This window comes from Camarhynchus parvulus, chromosome 4 (assembly GCF_901933205.1).
Source record: "Camarhynchus parvulus chromosome 4, STF_HiC, whole genome shotgun sequence".
Taxonomy (NCBI): Eukaryota; Metazoa; Chordata; class Aves; order Passeriformes; family Thraupidae; genus Camarhynchus; species Camarhynchus parvulus.
The window spans coordinates 41,720,260-41,734,582 of NC_044574.1; the positions used below are offsets into that span (position 1 = coordinate 41,720,260).

Below are 14,323 nucleotides of genomic sequence, written 5' to 3' on the forward strand. Positions count from 1 at the left end.
TTGTACTTGCTAAAGGCCATTTTTGGACCTAATTTAATCTGTGTTTAAAAAAAGCTAAACATATTTCTGACTGGCTTTGGGAATACTGTCATTCTGTAATACAATGAAGATAGGTGTAAGTAGCTTCTGAGAAGTTTGACAATCGGTGTTTTAAAAGAAAGAGTTTGGGAAACCATCTTCTTTTCTTACCTCCAATTCTGATCTGCAGGATTATACTGTCTCTGTAAGGTACTTATTCAAGTGCTTGAAATGCTGTATGAATAGAAGTTGTATGGGTATAAATTATTTTGTAGCTTAATCCATATCAGTAGTTTAATATGTGCTTAAATAGTTGAGAGCTTGCTGTTTGAACAAGCTAGAATTGTTTTTGTTTCAGAGCCTGAAGTACATTTACCAATGTATCTAGTTTGCAATTTCTCATTCTTGTCCCTTTGTCCCCACAAGGCAGATGTCACTTTCAGAGGTTATGGGATATTCATGTGCTCATGGTTGAGGAACATAAATGTTTATCAGTGCACCTAGTTATAAGTCATGAGTATTTATTTCCTAGATAAAGTTGTGTGCCAATTTCCTAGTCATCAGGGAAATGTTTTCAGCAATACCCAGTTTATTATTTGGGACTCAAGTAAACTTTTGATATAAATGGGAGTTTTGGGACACATTTCTTTGAGCTTCTTATTTTTGCATGCAGCGCCAAAATGCATTCACCAAGGGGCAAAAGTTGCTTTGCGAAATGTATATTTCTCACCCTCACATGGTACTAATCCACAGAAAATGGAAAATATATTTTCTGGTAGACTGGAGTGTGGTAATGCAGCAGTTAATTTCTCCAAATCAAACAATCAGTGCATCCTTTTAATAAAAAGGGTTTGAATGTTTGAAGAGTAGAATTTGAGGGCTTTAACTCTGTCTTGTTTTTCCTTTTCCCTTCTACTGTGGTTAAGTTTGTATTTATGATCAAAATGGCTTGCAATGAATGAAAGGGAAGAGAATTGAAATCTAAGGATTAAACTTTTTTCTCCCCCATGTATTCTAAATAACAAGGTAGAAATACAGAGAGAGCTGTGTGGTTGTGTTAGAAGCCTCAGGCTATTATTAATCAGTGTGAGAAAAGATTAAAGAGGGAGAACCATGGCAACCATGTAACATTTGTGAATGAATCTGTGTTTCCATAAAGCAGTTCCTAATGTGCAGTACTGCATATTCTAAAATAGATGTATTCAAATAGGTTGGCAGAGAAACTACAATCCATATTTGGGGAATGGCAGTTAGAAGTGTTCTCTGTTTATACCTTGAGTATCTTTATTTCATGGAAAATGTAGACACGCCAGGATACTTGGGGGTTTTATGCTCATTTGTTGGCTGGAAGTGATGTCTACTGCTAGAAGTGATGTTTGTATATAATTAAACATCGTTTTCTGAGTACAAAAACTGACCTCATCAGTTATTTATTTGGATTATATCTGGGTTTGTTGTTTCTTTCCAGTGACTGTTATGACGCAGTGCGTATAAGATCAGCAAATACAGAAACTACCATGGAAATTTATTTCTCATCAAATCACTGGTGTTCCATCATCTTTTCTCTGTTTATTAGTTAAAACATCAAGCATGATGATTTCATGACAGAAATCATAGAATGTAAGCCTTTTTTTAATTGTTGGATGATATGTAATGATATCCAAAGGAGTTTCCTCTTGCAGGAGGAAACACTGCCAAATCCTCCTAAAGAGGGTGAGCCAGGGGCAAATCACCCACGTTGTGAGCCTCAGGAGCTGTAGTCACATGACTCTGGGTAACTTTGTTTAGAAATTCATATTGGAAAAAGAAAATCCAGAGGGAATATTTTAAACAAATAAAATTTTGTATCAGCTAGTTTTTGGAAAATGTTTTGTTCTGGTATCTTGACTTTAGTGTCACTCAAAGCAGCCCCAGTTAAATATTTCTGATGATGCTGAGCAGAATAATCTTTACTGAGCTTTTACCCTGTATGGAGTTTTCTGATGCTGTCACAGAGGCACCATTTAAGTCAAGGGGCAATCTCTCTTCTGTCCCTGCAGGAAATATGCTTTTCTCTGCTACCTATCTGGCAAGTGACATTATTCATAGCTAACTTTTACTGGTGTGCACTGCTAGTGGTTTTCAATTCCAGCAATCTTGTATCTACTGTGCTGAATGAGGGACTGGACTGAACAGGGCCGTTTGACATTAATATAGATATTTCTGTTTGGCAGCAAATGCAGAAGAGTATGGTGTAAATTAATGCATTTGAAAGGCAATGGAATTAAATAGCTCCTCTGAAACTTGAAAACTTGGGCAATAAGTAGTTGTGCTGCCTAACCTGGTCACATTGTGAAGTAAAAAAAATAATACCCAAGTTAAAATTTCGTGTTACATAAACTGAAAAGTAGTGCACAAGTACTGCAGTTTCATTATTACTGATGACTTAAATTTTGTGTCATTTGGTTTTAATCTCATGTGATATATCTTTTAGGTCTGTGTCTTTGTCTTTGAGGAAAACTTAATTTTGTCTCAGTGAGAGGGATAGTATTGGTATTAATAAAAGAAAGTTGTGCACCTGTTGAATGAATGATGGAGTATGCTTTTCTTTTCACAACTGTATTGCTATGACTGTAGGCTTGTTGCTTACCTGGAATAAATTTTTTCTGAAATCCAGCATGCCACTCTGTCCTTCTCTTCCTTCTTGAGGTCCTCCTATTTTCCCCTCTGCTCTTTATCCTAAACTCTGCATTTCTCTTGTCTTATCACACATCTTTGCTGTATATTGGCCTGCAGGGAATAACAAAGCTGCTATTAGGTACCATGGATTTGAGTGCCTCTGTCATGCTTCACTGTTCCCTTTTCCACTCAGATAAATGTGAATCTGCCAAGCTTTAAAAAAAATGTTGTTGAGCTAAATGTTTGGCCTTGGTTTCCTCTATAGGCAAATATGTTTATTTTACAAAGAGCAATATTATTACTTACAGATGGGATTTGAAAGTGATCTGAGGAGTGAAGACTATGTAAGGTACCACCAGTACCTCACACTTCTGTCTATACAAAAGCACAGTTATGTCAAATGACAGAAACCAAGACTTTTGTTTCATAGGAAATATAAATATTGCAATAGCAGAAATTAAAATTGTTTCAAATGGAGGTGAAAGAAGGAAGTAAAGTTTTCTTTAGAATGATGGTGTTAAAATTCTTATTAGTAAAATATCAAAGTTATATTCTCATGATGACAGTTCTTACTAATTTCCAGCGTTTCCAAAATTGAAGCTGTCCAAACCATTTCAGTCTATTTTACAACTGTTTGTCTGGTGAACTGCCAGAGGACCTTGGATGTTTTGGGTCTGCAGATGGGTTTGCTATGCCAATCCGGAAAACCTCAGAATTCTATGTGCTTTAAAACAAGTTGGAATAGAAATATTACATTGCCCCACAAAATGATATAAAAAATTCAGTAGGGATTGTTAACTACTTCTTGTTTCTTAACTAAAGAAAAAGAAACTTGTTTTTATCAAAAGGGGAAGGAAGAATAAATTTCACCTGTCACAAACTGTGTTAATGGGCCTTCTAGAGTTTTGTCTAGCATGCATCTGTGGACAGATGGAAAGGTCCAACACCACTATGAGAAATGGTTTTACCTGGTGGATTTTTGCTTCTTACATTTTTTGATATATTTGTGGAATTCTAGAGGCAGAGAGAAGCCAAAGAAAGGTCACAAAACTTCAAGCCAAGATAAACAGCCTGTCAGAATATGTTTAGGAAATGACAATATAAACCACAGAAAAACATAAAGAAAGGAGAGGAAAACATATACTCTTGGAAAATACATTTCCTGGTTGGAAAGCTGTTGAAGCTTTGAGCTGCTTATGTTACTTCCTTGCTCCTTTCCAGTAAATTGTCTTTGCTCAGGTTGTTGATTCAATCCATGTTCCAGGCACCCAGGCCTTAGGGGCGGGGAGTAGATCTTCTGCAACAGGTATAACAGAAGGCATTGCAGGCATCATGCCTAAAGGTCAGAGCATCTTTAGTCCCAGGAAAGGAGATTGTGCTGTCTTTTTGGCATAAATTTTACTTAGTAATATTTAAAAAATATTAAAGATACAGCACCAAGGCATTTCCTTAGTCATTTTCAAAGAGGCTTGTGTCTGCTCCTTTGCACACTGCAAAGAAAGGAAGGTTTCTGCATTGGTAAGTTCAACATGCATTTTAACATTTTCTTACTCCATCCCAGTTGTAAAATGGCATTTCAGTTCTTGGTTATTTATCCTAGTTCTCTTGTGTTTCAAGTACAGGCTTCTCTTGATGGGGAAATAATTTTCCATGGTTGTGCTATTGTCTCTGCTGCTCCTTAGCCCCGTGACATCAGCTGCAAAATTACATAGTACAATAATGTAAATGCTAAAGCATCTGAAGAGCTTTGTTTTGTTATTTTTACAAAAAGTTCAGACATCAGTCCAGATGTGTGATGAGAGGAATTTTAGTCTCACAGAAGGCTTTTTGACAGGCTCTTGTAGCACATTTAGCCTAGATAACTGACAGGAATAAAGTTATTGGCTAAAAATGTCATTATCCAAGCTGAATTTTATTTGGTTATTCAGGATACTTATTTCCCTCAAGTTTACCTCTCTACTAATGGAATTTTATTTGAAGGGTCTAGGATTTAAACTGTGGAATTTGAGTTTCTCTTTTACTTCAGGTGTACCAGAAGACCAAAGAGTGCAATAAAAAGTACTGCAAGTTAGGTAGAGGCACTAAGACCTCTGACTCCCCTCAACATAAGTCAATAAATGTGAATGTTAGCTTATTTCACTCTTTAAAAATCAGAAAGGTAGGTAATTATTTCATATTCTTAACTGAAAAATAAAAAGGTTATCTTTAGAAAATTCAAAAGCTGATCTTGAGAAGAAAAAAGACTCAGCGCTCCAAATAAATTTGATAAATGTGTTGAGCCCTAAGGCCTTAGTACAATTAATGTACACATTGCCTTTGTAATAAGTTGTATACTTGATCATAAAGTAAAAACACTGGTGGATCTGTTAAAGGAAATAGTTTGTTTTTGGGGGGGAAAAAAGATAATGATAAAGTAATTAGTATCATAAGTTCAACAAAGATTTAAAACTGTGGTACATGGCAGTAAGGGATTTTGAACGCAGTTAATGAGCATATTCATTGCATTCATTTTTAATTAAGTGGAAAAAATAGTGGTCCTTTAAATGGAGATAATAAATGTGCGAGTCAGTCTTGCACAAACATGCAACACAAGAATTTATTGCCTGCTGTCTAACTAGGGAACTGGGAATCATTATAAAGATTAGATTTACTGAAAAAAAAATCCAGAAAAAGCTTTAATAGAAAATGTTTATGAGGTAATAATTTTCACATTAACTATAGTTTGGCATATTTGGTAGAGTGTGTTTGTGTGCATGTTTTTTAAAATATGTGCCTTTGCTCTCATCAGAGGTAGGACTGTTTGTACCCTTGAAAAGGACTCTGCTATTTATGAATTTAGATTTATGTGAGATGTATTTAATATATGACTGCAAGAAGACATAAAAATATCAGAAACCTCAAAATTTTCTCAGAGGTTTGTTATGCTCATGCTTAGGATACAAATTGTGGTTTAAAAGTAAGAACTTGGCTGGGGAAGCTGGAACTGAAAACAGCTGAGTGCTTGCCCTGCTTTAACCAGCACACACTCACCTTCCCAACCCACCGGGCTGTGCTGCCACTGGGGATTCAAGCTGGAGCAGGGAAAATGCGCTGAAATGCTCGGTGTTTATGCTGTCAGTGGGCGGCTGGGGAGCTGACATGAAGCAGGTTAAAGCACTGAAACCAGATGTCCCTTCTAGAGCAGTGGCTTTCCATGGTTTTATGACTTGGGAACCCACTAAACGTTTCCAGTGAAAACGAGGACCTTTGTATGGCACACTGAAGCTTATTGATGGTTGACTGGCATGACTTCCATGGATCTGGTTGAAGTTGTTCACTAATCCCTAGGGATACGCAGACCACATGTTAAAAGCAATGAAACTAAATCAAACTTAATACCCTTCATTCTCTCAACGTTCCTTACCCATATGTTTCTTGTCAATATTTCCACAATACCAGGTTCTTTCTCACATGCAGTGAGGTCTAAGTCTTTGCTCAACAAATGTCTTCTTGGGATATGCATCAACTCCTTCCAAGTTTCTCTAAGCCTTAACGTAACCTTTAGGAAGTCATTCACCTCAGATGTTCCAGGAAAGCAGGTTTTCAGTACCAAAACACCCCTGATCTTTCCCTGGTGGCATGCAGGGTACTGCTGGTGACATTGCAGCACGAATTACTGTGCCACTCAGGCAATTACAGCTTTTTTCTTCTCTGATTTTATTCTGCCCTGTCACACATGTGGTAATTGCTTTCTGTACAAGAAGCAAGACCATACACTTGGGTCTCTTCAAAATGCTAACTCCGCTTTTATTTTCTTAACCTCACTGCATGATTTTATTATGTATGTAAGTCAGTAGCAACTTGGGAGCTCAGTTTAAAATAACTGGCTGCATACTTCTAGCGTTTAAAAAAAATTGCAGAGTCAGTTTATTGGTTAAATTAGGAAGTTTATAGAATTTTTGTCAGTAAATAAACCTTTTATTTTCTTTTCTGTTCAGGTATGACTTTGTAGAAGTTGAAGAGCCTAGTGATGGCACTGTTTTAGGACGCTGGTGTGGTTCCAGTACTGTGCCAAGCAGACAAATCTCCAAAGGAAACCAGATCAGGATAAGATTTGTGTCTGATGAATATTTTCCTTCTGAACCTGGGTTCTGCATCCATTATACACTTCTTATGCCAGTAAGTAACATGTTTCAGATCGAAATATTTCACGATACAAAATCTTTGACGTGATAGCTCAAAAGAATATTTTAATAGGGTAAGATTAATTATTGTTTATTTCTTAATAATAATAGCAGTGTGCAGTCTGTCTTCCTGAATTGTACATTTTGTTTCTGTTTTTAACTAAGTGTTCCTGTGGCTCTTTTTGGATGGCTTTGGACTAGGAAGTTGTGGGCTTGGTTGTTTGTGTGGAAAATTCAGTGAAATGTTTGCATTCCTAATACTATACTGTGGAGAAAAAAAAGAATTCCAGCTTTGAGAAGAAGACAGATCAATTTATGAATCAGTAGTGTGATGTTGAAAGAGGATTGGGAAGTTACAAAAAAGAAACTGAGGAGATTAATGTTCTTATTAGTCAGCTGCTATTAGACATACTCAACCAGATGGCTATACCTAGTTCCCAACCAGAAGAGTTCTTATGATTTTAGGTAGTTTTGTTATAGAGACAAAGCAGAAAATCCATAATATTCATTTTTCACTGCATTTTCCTTGTAATCTGTACTTTGGACTTCTCTTGAATGTTGCTTAAAGCTTGTAAGTCACAGATATTAAACTAATCATTGTCGAAAATGTGACTAATTTCAATGTCAACATTTTTCTGTTACTATTTTCATGAATTGAAAGACCTGTGATAGCAAAAAAATTTTTTACAAAATTTTAAGGGTGAGATAATGTCCTGAAACATTAAAAAAGAGGAAAAGGGGAGCTTTTTTTAAAATAGGTATTTCATATTTAAAGAGAGTAAGGACTATTTTTTGTTATATTCCTCATAATTCACTTTCAATCTCCTAAGTTGTCTCATGGTCTGTGGTATTTGGTTGGTGGAAAATACCTCCAAGCTAAAAAAAAAAATTGATCAAAAGAATCCATGTTGTAACCCCACTGAAATGTGCTTCACTCAGAATGCACTTGGCTGGCTTTATTTTTCTGCTATTTTTGCTCCTTCTCCTCATTGGCAAAATTTGAGTTATTGAGAAGAATATATTTAGCATGCTGATGATGGTGTCAGTGTAGTGTAGTGGGGGTGAGATATTTGTATATATATATTTGTGTGTGTTGTTTTCCTATAAATATTTTTAACTACTTATGCCTAAGGAAGAACTACTTCTGGAGTGACTAAAGGTTTGATCTGCATGTTTCACTCTTTTATGAGTTAGAATAACTTCTGTTAGTAGAATGTTATGACCTGATAGTGGTAAACTTTAAATAAAATGTCAGTCTCCAAACTTGAAATAAGGCCAGGTTTAAACATCAGTGCACCTGAGGGCAGAATGTAATGTGTGTTTTCTTTTAGAAAATGGTAAAAGAAAAGCAACAAATACATCCATTTGTGGGGCTGGTGCCAAATTCCATTGTCACAGCTCTAGTATTACACCCTACCTGCTGTGTATCTATCTAACTCATGTGTGATCCCATTTCTGTGGAACTGATTAAACAAAGGCACCTGAAAATAGGAGTATATGTACAATTATCTTTGTGTCATGCTGTACAAATACACTGAGTTTATTCCTTCATATTTGATGGGGAAACCCAGTTAGAAAGTTTAAATTACCAGCACTCACAAAAAAATGGTTTCATGTTCAAAATAGTTACACCCAACCCATGCAAGGGGCAAGAGCAGCCCACTTGCTGCCATAAGAATCTGGAATGAGTCCCAAAATGTGCAGTATAGCTACTTCTTATCAGTTTTTTTCTAAATTTACCACTAAAAGAGCTGTGATCATTTTCAACAAAAAATATGGGGTTTTTTTCAGAATGTAAAATACAATTGCACATTTCAGACATGCAGAATAAAATTACACATTTCAGACAGCAGATTGTAAATTAAATAGATATTGTTTAGTTCCAAGATTAAACCCTCTTCTTGTACCTAAAGCAATTGAAAACCTATGCCAAAAAAAGAGTAGCTTGCTTTACAACTATAAAGTTATCTTATCCAGCTTTTCAAGAGAAAATAAAATTTACAGCCCACTTCCCACATCCCCAGAAAAAAGAGGTCAGCTATAGGAATGAGCTTAAATTTTAAATGATTCTTGCAATTCACTAAGAGATTCAGTTCAATGAATTGGTTCTAAATAGTTAATTTTTTTTCTCTTTTTTTTTTTTTTGACAAGTGGTGGGAAGGGGGAGATGCCTGGTAGACTAGAAGTGAGAGATTGTTTGGGGAGAAATGAAGCAAAACTGAAATAAAACAGTGCAAGCTTGTTTCTGTATTTGAAGGCCACACACGGAGAGGGGGACCGGACACATATTCAGGTCTTTTAAAGAGCAAGAGAAATGGCTTTGTTTAGATCTGCTGTAATTTATTGTGTGTATATATATATATATATGTGTGTGTATATATATATATATATAAAAATTTTTTTTTTTTTTTTTTTTACTTTGTATATTATATTTCAAACCAACTTCTCACATTATAAGTAGTAGGAGAATGCCTATTGATCTGATTACTTTATTTCTAGGATTTAGTTACTCTAAAGAAAGGACTCACAGCCATTCCAATGTCAGTGGATCCAACGTCATCTCTAGAGAGGTTTGATGTGGGATTGGAAGACACTGAATAAAAGCATTGCAGATACTGTGTACATGCAGAATGTTCCCCAAGAAAAACACAATGCTTGTCTTCAGATTCTAACTAATTAGATCTTAATAATTAGAATTTCCATTTTAAATTGACTACCCTGACTGCATCTGGAACTTTCTGTAATTCTGGTCTTACCCCCACTTTCTTTCCTCTATTTTATAGTTGTGAGTTAATTTTGTCTGCAATACCGTGAAGTGGAAGCAAGTGTTGAAGAAGTTCATTCCTATTAAGCAAACATAGTTTATGTTACTCCAAAATTATTGTGGTCCTTTCAGCACAGCTGTTATTCTCAGTCATTCTTTCATGCTCTGCCCTGTCACTTACTCTGTGCTTACTGGTGAGCTGCTTTATTCAGTAAGGGCTGCCTAGTGATGGTTCTCAGTTTTGACCAGCTATCCATTTATTAAAAGTCATGATTTTGGCAGCACTGCGCCACCTGAACCCTCCCAGACCTTTATTGCAAAAAACAATCCATATTTCATTTCTTTTCCTCTTCTTCTCACTTGCCCTGTATAGCAGCCACATGAAATTGGGGGAAATCTTATAAACTCCTATAATATACATTTGGGCCTCAGTCTTCCTAGTGACTTGTTTAGTTTAAACGATGTCAGTTACAAGTTTGGCAGAGAAAACTTGATGTAATAAAGTCCATTGTTAGTTGGGGAGTGGGTGAATGGGATACTTGATGCCTGAGGTGCCATTAAGGAATGCATGACTGATTGCCAAAGTAGTTATTAATTATTCAGGGCACTCAGAACAAAGCAGCTCCAGTTAAAGTTGAAGCTGGGGGTGACTGTATTCCCCTTCTTTTTTGGCATATGGTAGCATGTCATTTGTCATCAAAGATCATGCCAAAGATCTTTGAAAAGAACAGACTTAACCCTCTTTTATGCAAGCAAAGATGAAACTCCAAGAAGCTGGCTGAAGCCTGACCTGACTTAAAAGTGACTTTGGGTGTTTTGGGATTTTGGTGCAGTACCTATTTGGCTACATGGGTGTCAATCCAAGAGAGCGGTCTGGTTTGGTTTGCTTTTCTTTTTTCCCCTTTTGATGCAGGTATTTTGTTAGTATTGCTCTTGCTTTTAGCAGTAATGAAAGTTTAAAAGATACTCTTTTTAGAACTATGTAATTATATTTCCCTTATTTCATCCAGTTGGCTAAGCTTTGCTCTTTAAAGATTGAGCATATTATGTTTTTTTTGTGGAACCTTTTTAATTTAGCTTGTTGATTGAAACAAACAAATAAAATTAAAATACTAATAGAAAAAGTGCATAAAACTAGAACAGAGAGGAAAGCTCATACCCCGATTACACTTCTCTCACAAGTCTACAGTTTTCACAGCAGTCAGGTGTGTTTCTTGTGCTGAAGCCCAAGAGATGATTAACTGTGCCTGCAATAACTGGAAATCCATCCAAAAACATCATAAAGAACATTATTTATCTCCTAAACAAGGTTTTTTCTGCACTCTCTTTAGAAGGGGTCAAAAGGTTTTAGAAATAAAATTATTTCAGGGTTAAGCCAAGGTGGTCAGAGGAATGGGGGGAGTGGATGAGTGTTGTGTAGCAATTTGCAATTCTACATGAAGGGAAAAACTGTGAAAACCCTTCATGTGGTGGAAAGGACTCTAAAACAAAACCTCTGTGTTCAGAGTTTCCAGTGATTAGGTACAGTGAAACCTTAGTTAGATAACTGAACAGGCTACTAAAGATGCTCAGATGTATTAATTTTCTTTTGTGTGGCAAAAATTTATTGTAAATCAAAGATGTTTTGGAATTAATTCCTTCTTGGAGATTCCACTTTCCATTAAATTTTTGCTTAACATCTTAGATGAGATAATTTCTTAGATGAGATATTAAATATTACCCCAAAATATATAGGTAGGAGTGAAATGATTCAATTAACAAAAAAAATGAAAAAAGTACAATCTGAGAATGGCTATTATCCATGGGACTAAAATGAGTGATGGGGGGAAAAAACTTGGAGGCAAGAGAACCTCTGAAGTATACTGTCTAATTAAATAATAATGCCTTTTTTTCCTGTGACCGTATGTCATTCTGTCCCACAGACATCACAAAAAGTTTAAAGATCTGTGTGTGTGAAGCAGACTTGCAGAGAGACAAGGTTAGACAGGAATCTAGCAAGATTATGGACCTGCACCAAAGTCCATAGAAGTGTATCCTTCACCTTCACAACCTGGGGTGTCAGTTAGGATTTTCTGAGACTCTAAAAGGAAGAGGGATATTTTGAACCATTTTGGTGTTGACAGTTAGTTTTTAAAAGGAGTGCGTATACTTATCTGATAGCAAGTTTTGATCTTTGAAGGACAAACTTCCTTTCCCTTTAGCCAAAATCTGAATGCAGTTGCTCATGTAGTACATATAGTATAAACCATTTGTTTCATATTTTTCTGTGATGTTAGTCTTACAGTCATTGAGGCTGAAAAGAATCACAAATTGTTTCATTGTTTGTGGAAAAGTAATTTAGATTCCTTGGATTAAACCTTTTTACAAATTTATCATATATTTGACTAAGATTTAAGTTCATTGATTTGGAAATTTATTGAATATCACATCCTGCATCACTGAGGCAAGAGATGAAAAATCAGCTAATTTTCTTATTTTTAAATAACTAGCAGTGATTTCAAAATTAAATGCAATTGCACTATCACAAATGTCATGCTTTGGTGTTTTGTTCTTTACAAAAAAATCTGTACAAGTTTTCTTCCTGAAAAATTCAGGAGTGTTCAGCAAACATCAAAGTGTTTTTTAATGGAACATTAACATAAGTCTTAAAACTCTTTAATTTTTGAGTGTGGGGGCATTTTTTGAAATAAATATTGAGGGGCAATCACAACAAGTGACATGGACAAGAGCTCATGAAAACTACTCTCCTTTTAGTTGTCTAGAGCATTATGTTCAAGTTAAATCACTCTCTGTCCACTTGTTTCAAGCAGAAATTATTACAAAAGATGGGGTAATGCATCTGTCAAGAATAAGCAGGCAACCTTTATTGCTCCTTGTCCCAAATAATGTCTCTCATCACATACTAACCCTCTCCTCCCAGATGAAAGCAGACCATAGAATGATTCAGTGGAAACAATTAAATACCCTAAAAAGTGAAAAGTTTAGAAAATGTATTGGAAAAGTATTTCAAATACATGAGAAAATCCCTTTTTCTTCATTCTCTGTAAATTATCCAAAGGATTTTATTAAATTGCCATTTAGTAATGAATATTAATATTGTCAGGGACTCTTTTTTAGTATTTGAAAACTTCATTAGTGCCTCATAGCATTTCAGCAGAGAAGTGTATGTATGAATATTTAACTTGGAAATGAGTTTTACGTGGTCTATCATTTACTTGTTTGTAGTTTTCTAGTGTAAATTTTAATGTTGTGTGCTCTGCTGTTTTCAAAAATTTATAAGTTTTATATGAGGGTCCTCAAACAAAAAAAAAGACTTCAAGAAAGGCTGTGACTTAAGAGCAATCTGTATATATATAAAAATGCCACACTTCAGCTGTAAACTCAATGATGTCATGTAATTGGAGCTCTGAATGCTACTTCAGCAGAAATATTTCACAATGATGTTCAAATGTTCTTTTAGTCTTGCAAGATTATTCTGTAGTCATGGTTCAAGTTTGTTTGTTCAATCTAATTGATCACATCTATCCTAAAGAATGCAGTGTAGCAATTATTTGTAATTTTTTATTTAAGCCTTTGCTAAATATTTTACAAGCTACTTTTCACTTGATATGTTTGGTTTAAAAAACCCAAACCATTCTCCCTCCAAAAACCCTGAACAAAAATAAGACAACAAAATGTCCACACACAAAAAGTCTCCCAAAAAAGCCCCAACAAAAAACATAAAGAACTCCCAACACCATCTTCCTTTTCCCCAAAGTTTTTTTAGCAATCCATCATTTTTTATACTTTAAGTACTACAGAATCACCTAGTTGACTATCCCTTCTCCAGTTTTCAGGATCAACATTTTTGAGAAAGCATGGTGATGGCTTCTCTTCAAATTCCAAAGCAAAGTGATTCTATCCCATTCTTAAAGTAATCCCCTGTGTAACTGGCACAGCCCTGATTTTTTTTTTCCTAATCACACCGAGACGTTGTGTCTGACATGGTTGCTAACTGAAAAAAAGGTATGAAAATGTACATTTGATACTAGGTTTCAGGCACCACCATAGTTTTCAGTTATGCCATTTAGGTGCATTCCTGTTCTGTCCCTATTCAATATAAATGTCTTAGTCATGCCACAACCCTATCCATTGCCTCACCCCAGCAAAACAGGCAGTAAGTCTAGTGGTGTGTACTGTGCTAAATTTTCTTACTACAATTCTGGTAGAAAAAGGCAAGAGCAAAAATTAATTTAAAGAAGTTGATATAGAAGAGTGCAACTTCTCAATTTATTTTATTTTATTTAACTTTCACATCCTAGAGCTCTGAAGGGGGCAGCTCTAGACATTTGAGACAAACTCAGCTGTGGGGCAGCTGCTGTAGATGGCTTACAGCACAGTCTAGCTCCACAGGTTGGTAGAGGCACCTCTTTAAATTCAGGAGGAAAATTCTTGACAGAGTAATAACAGTGTATAGTAGCTTCAGGGTAAGAGTTTGCTTGTGGGAAGATTAATGTGGGATATTGGTAGTGGTGTTAAGACAAATCCTTTTCTTTCTAAAAAGGGGTAGTTAATAAGCACTATGGGAATACCAAAATTTGCACCTGTCTATTCTTTGCAGTACCTGGCCTCTGGTGTTACAGATGGGGATTATGAGCTGTCATTTGTTAGCTTCTATAAGTGCTCAAAACCTTTTTAATGATGATGATGAAAGGTTTGGCTGAAGAAGCCAGGATTGTTG

General features: G+C 35.7%; 1 protein-coding gene across 1 annotated transcript in view; it reads left to right on the forward strand.

Moving 5' to 3' along the window:
- PDGFC (platelet derived growth factor C) overlaps window positions 1–14,323 on the forward strand; it is a 120,498-nt gene that overhangs the window by 81,002 nt on the left and 25,173 nt on the right. Inside the window, exon 3 of the mRNA XM_030947368.1 lies at window positions 6,654–6,834. Within this exon, the coding sequence (XP_030803228.1) occupies window positions 6,654–6,834 (181 nt within the window). The remainder of the gene's footprint in view (window positions 1–6,653; window positions 6,835–14,323) is intronic.